Here is an 11,212-nt window from a genome sequence, read left to right on the forward strand (position 1 = left end):
GAAGATACGAGTGAGTTTTGCATTGAATTCTAGAAAAGTACGGAAATCCTTACGGAAAAAAGCAAGCTGACCTTACAAATACTGCTGAATCGCTCCAGAAAATTACTCTCAAAAGTAAAAAACGCAATTTCACGGCGTGCACGTGCAAATTTACGGCATTTACATCGGATTCATTCAAAACACTCCATTACACACAAACCTTCAATGAGGAAAAGGTATCAAATTATAACAGCAAATTAATCAGTTCAAGATTTTCCCACACAACCGTGATTATCAATACGTTGGGCGTTAATATTCTATTATTCCATTCATTGAACAAAGTACCAACGGTCACTAAACTTCACAATATTTTTCTATGTTAAATATTCCACCAAAAATTTTATAATTATGCATTAAAGGTGAGCGGATATTTTAAAGGTATTTTCACTAAAAACCGTTAATCACGAAGTCAAAATTATGCTAAAAGCAAAATAATATCTCGTTACTTTGAAATTACTGGACATTAAATGATATACTTCGCAAACTAAGATGAGTTTTTCATTTATTGTGGCACTTACGATCCATCACATTCTGCAGCATATTCTGCACCACTTATTTTGGTACCTCACAACTCTTCAATTTACGTGCATTGACTACACACGCGAAATATTTTCACTTGAAATCTAAAAGACCCATGTAAACGGCACATCCATTTTCTGCACACATTGGTATTTTTTACAGCGCAGATAGCGAAATCAAAGGGCGTAACACTCCGAGGCAAGATGAATGCCACGGAAATGATCGACTTCAGCGCTGAGCGAGCCATCTGATTGGCTGAGCCGGCTCTTATCACGAGGCTATCGCAATTCGGTTATGATGTTGACAAAAAGTAAACAATAGTCCCCAAAAACTGGCCACTTCCCGCAGATACGGAGGTAACAGGGTAGATAGCCGACTTTGGTTAAAGTAGTTGAATAGACCACCAGAACAGATAATAATAGTAGCGCTCGCTGATTTCGTAGCAACAGAGGCCACCGAAAAGTATATTTTTGTCTTTTAGGCAAGTGATTTTAGTAACCATTGGTCATTGGCCTCATCAATAATGAAAATCAAACGTTTCTCAATTAAGGGTAAAGGTTTTTCAATTGATTATAAAAAATACAATCGTATGAAACATCCCGTCTTACTTACGGGAAGTTTGTCGTTTAAATACTCGATAATTTATAACAAGCTTGTCAAGACGTGTTTTAATTACGTACATAAAATATCTGTACAAAAATTCACTGGATTTTATTTTATTTCTCTTGTATCCCGAGTCATCAGCGTAAAAATACGTGAGTGCAGTTCCGCGCAAATATTATCATTATAAAAAGCCAGTGTCACCCTTAAATTTTGGTCAGTTTCGCGACCGGCTTAAATTATCGCATCGTGTACTCAAGTCGCATCGCGTTTTATGTGAATCATTTGCGCTGGGCGGCACTGTAAAGAAAAAGGAAAAAAATAATGAATTCAGAGGTTTCCGCTTCCTTTCGTATTTCGTCATCATCACACTGTGGGCTCCACGAAGGAGGAAAAGCTCTAAACAGTGAGTCGGGACGTATTAGTTAGCGAAACCGATTCGTTAGAGGTTGTTGAGGCGATCGCTATACGCTATATGTCAGCCACAACGTGCTCGTAAAGTACTGTGATCGCGCACCCTGCGATAAGGGTTAAGAACTTGCCCTCCTTCATCTGTCATGCGTGCCTGCAATCGCTGCTATGCTCAAGAAAATTCAAAGCCTCCTTTAACTTTGAATACCACCAAAAGAGACTGTTTTCTCGATATTTTAGCGCGAGAACAGGTTATTTCAATTTCGCTCCATGAGAAAAAATGGTCGTTGATATTGCCAGAAGACTAAATTTTGTTTAGCTATTTAATCGCCAACTCTTTTTCACATTGTAGTAATTTATTTTTTTGCGTAACTTTAGATAGGTGGATCTCATCCATAGCGCTCATTGGTTCCTTGGAATAGAAATAATATCGATTGGCCTGTCTTCTGTCACAAAATAAACTTTTCACATTAATGCTGAACTATGTGTTAGGTATCCCGGGCGGTAGGTTGGGGATACAACGAGTGTCAACTTTCCGCTTAGTTATATACATAGCGAATTCTCTCCGACAAGAGAATCCAACGCATGCTCACGTCGCAGTTTCTTTCCGAGAGAGTCATGGCAATGAATGCAAATTCTATAGCAGCGAAGAGACGTGCGTTTCACGAGGCCAAATCCGCCGCGATCGTTCTGTTGGCGCTGGCTTTAGCTTCCGTGCCGGCTTCGTCTGGCCGCATGCGAGGTAGACAAGCAGACGACGAAGAGACTCCTTGCGAGTACGAGCTCAGCATACCTCTTCGATCAGCCGAGTATCGTGCAGACGGAAGTGTGTGGGATGCGGAAAGGGAGGAATTGTACCCGCCGGGAACTTACTGGAAGTACCAAGATTCCAGACCCGAGAAACGAGAAATTTACGTCGGCTGCCCGTGTTTGCTCGGTCGGCCATGCCTGCGAAAGTGTTGCCCTCTTGGACAGCAGTTCAACGAGAGCGTGGGTTGCGTCCCGGACTCTCCAGAAGTAGGGTCGTTCCGCGTCTCCGTGTCCAGTGACGATGGCTATCAGCAGCACAGTGTTGTGGCTTCGGAGCACTTCTATCTGCTCTTCAGGAACACCTGTTATTACGGTTACTACAGGTTGATGCCGGAGACATACAAGGACAACGAGTACTTCTTGAGGTCTTCCGACGGATACCTTTCGATGCCGGTGGCTGGGGTGGACGCCTTGTGGACTGACGAGTTCTGCGTGGACAACGTTTTGGGTCTGGACTCACCGAGGGCCTTCCTTTGCCTTCCTTTATTCAAGAGGATGACCGCCCCTGTCCCTTCGATAGGGAGTCCCGTGTTCCTGCTCATCTCGGCGCCGATAGCCTGCGCCACATTCCTCGCCTATGTATTCTTGAAGGGGACAAGACAGACGCTGGATGCTAAGCTGAGGGTCCTCATGCTGTTCAACATCTTCTACGGATTCCTTCTGCATGCCTGCGTAATGATTTATGCGGGGAAGCTGAAAGAATTCCAGACGCTAACATTGGGTAAGTGTCGTCTTTTTCGACTACACATCTTCACGACTTGTAAGCCTTCCTTATCGTCTTATCAGTATCAAACTGATACCATTAATGTAGAGTGCTGTATCTAGCATTGTTTGGTGTTTATTTTTCTTCACTTGATTATGAAATGCTAACACATAATGATTCTGCTCTTGGCTTCTAATAATCATCCTCGGTATTGCTGCATTGATTCTATTTGAAAAGCAATGAAGAACCAATACCAGATCTAATATATATTAATAGCTTTTATTACAATTGTCTAGTAGCCTTCCATCGTGCATTCTCTTGCGAATAATCAATGGATTTAATATTTAATGTCCCTTGATAATTTATACCTTTAAATGTTACTACTTATGTGGAAACTCTTGAAAAATTCGTGCTGGGCTCCATACATTAATTGAATCCGTTTCCATTGATTTTCCTACATTTAATCTCCTGCTCCATCTTTCTCAATTGACGTTCCATTTAAATTACACAGTTAAATTAAAGCCAACTTTTACGTTCATGAATATTCATTCAATTCAATTAATCCGATCATAAAACACCATTTATCCTAGAATATTTTGGGTTGGTATAACGAGATAAAGTATGGAACTAGAATTTGCATTGGAGTTTAGGACATAGCCATAACACCGAATCAAAACACTCGCTGAAAGAAAATTGAAACGTTCCTACCAGTGTTTGCACGTCGCGAATTTTCGCATCATCAATATTCTTGCTCACGCATTCCGCTGTTGCTCCACATTTCAAAGAGTTGAGCCAGAATTACTCCGCAGTACGGGAGTCAGCAAGGACTACATGAGGTTGTTAACCTCACGTGGCTAATGGAAACTTAGATACCACCAATATTCAGCCTTATCGGCTTTTCAATTGAAATCTTTTGGAAAGATAATTCTTCCTCTGATTTCTTTTATTATTTCATAACTGGTATATTTTACTGGTTGTTTTTTCCAGCAATAAATTTTGGATTTCCCTTTCTCCGACGTGCTAGAGACTGCATTTCTCCAGTACTTTTCGGTAAATAAAAGTTACGGTGTACCATTCAAACCTATGAATATTACGTTTGATTATGGTTATGGAAAATTAAGAAATGTTAAACCATGCATCATAGATACCAATTCGCTTTAAACGAGATTGCAGCTGGTTGCGTAAGTTGTGCTCGAGGATCAATACTATCTATTAGGCGGATAGAAAATGGATGCACGAACGCTTTTTAAGCTTTTATCCTCCTAGGAAAATTTTACGTTGCTGAGGTACTCTAGTAAACATAGTGCAGCGATTAAAGTTTTTTGCAGCGTTGGTCATATGATTTCTGCATTTTCTCCAAGTTCTTAACGTGCCCGTTGGCTTTTGTTGACAACATTTTCGCTGACATTGCAGTCAGTGTCTTCAGGTGGAAGGTTCTTTTAGAATGTCAGCGAAACTGTTGTAAGCTAACGGACGCTGTGAGAACCCGAAGAAAATGCAGAAATCATCGACGTAGTCCAGTAGTTTGATAACTGACCGCAGAAATCCGGGTTCTAATCCTGGGCGAATCAACTGGACACCCCCAACAAAAAAAACCTTACAGAGCGAGTTGGCCCAGGGATTGGACTGGTCCCCACAACATGAGCGTCGGAAATTTGCAGTTGCACTGGATGGTTTGAGCTCTACATTATCCTCATTAATCCAAACCAAGCTGCGGGAAAAATCCCTGACAAGGGGAGTGTCACAAAAGTGGGTCTCAGATTTCAATCAAATTTTGTAGTGTTGTAGTCCATTGGGGGATGTCCACGATTCACCCCCCATATGGAGTTATATAAGCAATAGTTAAAACACAAAAAACGTTAAACATTCACAGATACATTATATTCCCTTATAAATACGAAATTATTAACGAGGAGCGGTAGAAAAAGTAATGAAAAAAAATGCCGCGGTCAAGGTACGAACCTCCGGTTAAGAGTCAAATAGCGTAACCACCGGGCTACCGTTCCTAGTAAAAATATAAGCGTATTTGCAAGTGAATATAATGAATTTATAAATGTTTAACTGCGTTTTTATTTAAACTATTGGTTACATAACCCCACATGGGGGGTGATTCGTGGACAGCTCCCAATGGACTACAGCACTACAAAGTTTGATTGAAATCTGAGACCCACTTTTGTGACACCCCCTTGTAATTGGCATTTTATGTCGTTAATGAAAAATATTTTCTCCTTTAATTGCTAGAAAACGCAGCTATTCAGAGAGAAAATAATTGTTCTTTTTGCAAAAGGAAGTGGTAATTTGAGTCCCCTGCTGAAAGTACCTACATCCCGCCATCCTCATACCCAGTATTCTCCCGAAAGAACAGCTACGTCCTTTTCCCTTGAAAATTTCCTCTTCATTGATTGAATAATTTTCTGATAATTATGATCCACTACTTTTCTGATCTTAGCTGATTCTTTGATTATTTCAGGGATCGGCTCGCAGTTTTTCACCCTCGCTGCGGGCTGCTGGATCTCCGTTATGCTCTTCTGTATTTCACAATCATCTTGGTGAGAATCAAGGATTTAATTATCTTAAATTAAGCATTGCGTTCTATTCCAAATTCTCACTGAAATTTTTTTCTGAATAAATTAATCTGATCTTAAGTCTAAGCATGACATTATTAGTAAGTGATAAGTTATTATGATCTAAATTCAACCAAAACAGTTGAATATGTGTAATGAAATCATAAATTATTATTTTTTATATAACTCGAGGTAAATTCTTGAAGTTTTATCAGAATGAACTCATAACACTTACTATCATCAAACCCTTAATAATTATATGATTATTTCATCTTATTTCTTATAAAATCCAGGGTTTCAACGGATAACTCTGAGGAGATAATGGCTAAAAAACTGGTCCTCTATGGTGTATACTCTTGGGGAGTTCCACTACTGGCTGTCTTACTCTCAGCGGTCAACTTAAAAGGTGGAGAACTCCCTTACAATGAAGTCAATCCCGGTTATGCAGAGGCAAGGGCGTGGATTCAAAGTAAGAAATTTTTCCTCAAACTCTGCTCGAGATAGTTCCCTTCCCATGATTACATATATTGTTTAAATTGTAAATTCTGCATGATAATAAATATTATTAATAGGAACCAATTAATATACTGAAAATAAAGGAAGCATTTCATAAAATATTTGACATTGATAGATTTATTGGAACATTTTTCGGTCTGGTTCAACATTCACCATACAGTCACAATTTTTAATTTAAAATTCTTCCCTTCTTAGAAGCACGATCCCCCATAAAACCAATGCTATAATGATTTTTGAACTAATGAGTGAATGTCTTAGAGTATGAACCTAGGGCAAAATTCGCATCTTTCACGATTTTTTGGACCAGTGGGACGTATTCCGGATATCACAATCACATTTGTCCTTCGAACTGTAATCATATTGATTGTGGTCGTAATAGTTATTTATCGACCACTATAAACTTATCCTTTAAACCAGAGGTTCTAAACTTAATCCTCATAGTGACAGGGATAAGCAATATGCGACGATATAACAATCGGCAATATGGATCGGCTCTACTAAACGTTGTCCCAAACAATATTTCACGTCATTCAATAGCGTAATAGGGATATCGTGATTAATCGCGATTGCGTAATTATATCGTAAAATAATTATCATATAATTTTCTTTATTAATAATTAAATCGCCTCTGAATTATCGCGTATTCTCATACATATATATCTCCTTCTTTTTGAGCGTTTCATGGAAATAAAGCCTATCCGAAGTAATAAAAAAAACATGAAAACAAACGCTATCGTAGAAAAAGGCCAGTCAAATGCAACACGTGATCTCGGATTTTGCTTTTTGTTGATCCCACAAGAAAGGAACCAATAGGAGCTTTTGCATAAACAGAGTGTTTCAGGAGGAACCTGCATTACTTCAGGAGGTTTTAGGGGACACAATTTTAAGCATTTTTTTGTCCATAAACATGGGATCGCAACTCCTTAGTTACTGAGCTATGGCAACGCAAACATTTTTTTTTAAATACACTTATGTTAGCACCTACCATGAAAACGGTTTTTTGATTGCGTATTCAGCCACATGGGCAACCACATTTTTATGAACGAAAAATGCTTAAAATTGTCTCCCCTACCACCTCCTGAAGTATTGCAGATTCTTCCTGAAAAAAACTATTTTCTATGCCTTTCCAACAACAATAATCATTACTTGAATTAAATGAGAGATATTCAGTCATTCTTCTAGACTTCCCATAATCACTGTCCTTTCTTCAGCAGAGATCAGCTGTTCAAATATAATGAGAGGCGTTATAAGACTCATAACTTACAGTTTTACAGTGTTAATGCCTGTTCACACGATACGAGTTAATGTCTGTTTGCATGAATGATTTTTGTGGACCGGAACGGAACATGTACGAATGCATGAACCAAATTAGACCACGTTATATTTTCTGTGCATCCATTTGCATAAATTGGGTGGTTACACGGTGCATTTTGGCGTTCAATCTCGCGTTCATACATTTAGACATTAACCCGTACGTGTACATGTACCGTGTAAACAGGCCTTTATGAGTGAGTAAAAATGATAAATTTCAAATTATAAGCAAAAACTGTACCATGCAAGTAAAAATGACTAGAACTATCTCAGCGTAGGAAATCAGTTATTATTTATACTCTGTTAGCATATTGCGAGAATGTTTAGATAAAATATTTTTCTGTTCAGTTCAATTAAAGCAGTATTTGAGGGGATAAATATTCTAGAGATTTAATTTTGCTCTAACGTTAAAGGATTAAGCTTTTCAGTAAACGCCAATGATTTCGCAGTTTTCAGTTTAGCTGCGAAAACCTCCGAAGGCATTGTTTGCTACAATAGTCCGCCAATGAAGTAATCAGCGCCACTGTTATTGTTTTGCAGTTTTGCAAGGAGCCTTGCTATACTTCTTTGGAGCCGATGCCTTCTTATTAGTACTGAACACCATTCTCTCGGCCATCAATGTCTTCAAGTTACATCAACTCAGCAAGGAAATATCGGTGTTGGGAGATAACACTGTGTTCTCAAAGCACAAAGAGGCCTTACAGAATCATAAGAAAAGGTTCGTAAAGCTTGAAATAAAAAAAATTATCAACTTTCACATTAGGAGTTCTATGTTAATTTCGAAAGCCTGCTTCATTTTCTCACTGTTTTTTTGCTTCGTCTTGTATGGTAAAAACGTATCCACGACATGTCTATTAAAATTTGGATTTGTTTTCTCACCCACCTATAATCCTCCTTATATGAGGGCGAGGTGAACTCATTCAGATTTATCTTCCCTGGAATCCATTTTAATCACATTTTCAAACAATTTCATGTATTTTTTCCTAAAGTTCTAACTAATTTAAATTAACTAATCACCTAAATTTGTTGAAAAAGTTTTCCTTGTGTTAAGCCAATATAGTTTTGACGAATTCTTCTCGGGTCCTCAACCAGATTAATTCAGTCGTATTGGCCGACGTTTCGGAAAACGACTTGTCTTCCATTTTCAAGGCGTGTCCGATTCAGAGGGCGATGGCCTTCGAGGCAATGTACCGCTATGTACTAAGAAAATAGCATGCAATATCACTGCAATATCTACAGAGTAACTAATAATACATATATTCAGTTATTTAATCACCATATAGCGGCAATTCGATTGACTGACTGACTGATTTTTTCAAAATTCACAGCCCAAATGGTGATAGATGTGAAAATTTGGGTTACTGGACGTAAAAGTAAAAAAAAATTCATCGGGAGGAAAAATCTGAAAACTTGAAAAAGTCGATTACTTTTCGAGATATATCGACTCGAATTAACATGGGAGCCTTATGGAACTAAAACTTTTTCGCTTTTATTTTGTACTTTTAAACGTCTGATGAACATGATATTCAATGGACATAAACTAGATTTTTGGTTGATTTTTTGGTGTGCTTGTTATATTCATAAAAATGCACATACCTAAGTTCCTTTTAGGCGTGTCCATCAGCCAATCGGACGACACCAGAGCCTTATTGTTGTGCTCGCCAAACGGTCGATTCGTTTCAGTGTGAAATTGGACATTCGTTGAGTAACAAGCCTTGAGAATGGAAGACAAGTCGCTTTCGGAAACTTCGGCCAATACGTCTGAATAAACCTGGAAAAGAACCCGAGAGGAATTCCTCAATATTATTCACCAGGAAAAATTTTAATCGTCCAAAATAATCTTGCTTGGCTCCTATTTGTGTAACTATTTCAAGGTCATATGCAAAAATTTATGCTTTTCAACGTCTTTTAGTATAAATTTTAATCACAACCTGATTCGTTTCGCGGTTAAATATATTTTTCCAGAGCGGTTACGAAACTCACTCCTGCAACCAGTGGTTTAATTGTCAGACCATTGAATGAGAATTTCCTCGATGTCATGGTACCATAGAAGCCGCTCTATGGCTAAAGTGAATTTATCTCTTTTTTTACATTTTTGAGATGCTAAGGGAGAAATAGCTATCAGCATATTTTGTAATCTAAATATTTTCATGAAAATTAAGTTAAATGGTAGAATACGGTCGATAAAAAAACAAGTATTACATACATGCCTAAGTACAATGTAATCTTCTCCATCAAAATATCTCGAAGCTTTAAAGGGTCTAACAAAATTTCAGATCACTACATGGCTAAAATTAAGATAAATTAAAAATATAATTTTAAGTTCTTGTGCCTTCTATTGATAAATAGAAGATACAAGATATACTGAAAAGTGTTTAAGAAATGTATTAAGATAAATAGAGGATCGATGGTGTGACATAATATGTGTAAATATTTTTCTGAATTTGAAAGATAATGAAAGTTGATATTTTTCAGGCTTACGGTGTGTTTCATCTTACTACTCATTTATAGTATATCCCGCATGGTTGAAGCTGCTTGTTGGATGATTGAAAAACCGGAACCTCGTCTGTACATCATCGACGTTACTGATTTTATAGCTGAGATCTTAATATGTGCTGGGCTGGCTTACGAAGACGGAATTTTTACCATCCTGAGGAAAAAGATTCTAGCCACTTTCCCTGCGAAAACAAACACTTAAAATGCTGAAAATTTTTAACAATTCTCGAAGAATAACGGGTGAAACTACTATCAAAAGATTGCTCATCGCCTTGATAAAAGACAAATCGCACACCTTGCTACTCCAATTATTAATTACAAACATTTTTTAATTTATTAATTACAAACGTTACGTACTAGTTATTAGAATCTGAGCTTTTCCCGGTGAATAGCAAGGATGAAAGCTTATATTTTCAAATCATTCACGGGAGAATAATGAACGGTGTTTCTGTAACGAGCTGATACATATGTTGAATTGAGTACAAAGACTTAAAGAATTATTAGCTGATTTTTTCGATCATTCGATCATCAATAGCTAATGAATGCCGAGTTAGCTGTGGTGTTTTTCTATACAACTTAAATTTTCGCGTAAATAATATATCTTCTTTATTTTTTTATAACAGAGGAAGAAATGATTCATAGTGGATAATGATACGGACTGAGAGAAGGAAAGATCAATAACCACGCTGGATCTAGATTCCTTAATCCTGAAAGCATTTCGAATAGTATAGGAGTCTCAGGGCCGTATTCTTAGTCAACCCTGTAGGGTCAGCCGATACGTCATCAGCCCCTGCATAAACCGATCTTGCCCTACATACGCCAAATCAAGCCCTACATATGGCCGTTTTTGGAACTAAACGGGCCCTACTTGATGTAGGGTACCCGAACCAACCCTACACCCTACAAAATCATGGCGGCCAAATATCGTCTGCTGATCACTTCGATTAAAGAATCTACGTTGTAATGCATATTAAACGAGTCGAGCTCACACGAACTACTTTAAAATGTACAGAAACACAGCGGAAATGTAATAATACTACCACTTTATAACCACCAAGTTAAATAAATTATAAAATTGACTGAACTAATAAGAACAATATAGCGGTATACATCACCTTGTTTCTACGAATATATAATAATATTTTTCACGTTTGGCACTTGGTATACTTTTGGGAAACTAATACTTCGTTTACGTATATACATAGAAAACGTATTTTCATGCCACTATTTGCCACTGAGACTG

General features: G+C 37.8%; 1 protein-coding gene across 1 annotated transcript; it reads left to right on the forward strand.

The window, feature by feature from the left end:
* Positions 1-1,574: 1,574 nt before the first annotated feature.
* LOC124158922 (probable G-protein coupled receptor Mth-like 4) lies at positions 1,575-10,782 on the forward strand. The gene is made up of 5 exons (XM_046534347.1): positions 1,575-3,100; positions 5,553-5,631; positions 5,940-6,115; positions 8,014-8,191; positions 9,949-10,782. Exons 1-5 carry the CDS (start codon positions 2,155-2,157, stop codon positions 10,169-10,171), a joined length of 1,602 nt encoding a protein of 533 aa, XP_046390303.1. The 5' UTR covers positions 1,575-2,154; the 3' UTR covers positions 10,172-10,782.
* Positions 10,783-11,212: the final 430 nt, after the last annotated feature.

This window comes from Ischnura elegans, chromosome 5, assembly GCF_921293095.1.
Source record: "Ischnura elegans chromosome 5, ioIscEleg1.1, whole genome shotgun sequence".
Lineage (NCBI taxonomy): Eukaryota > Metazoa > Arthropoda > Insecta > Odonata > Coenagrionidae > Ischnura > Ischnura elegans.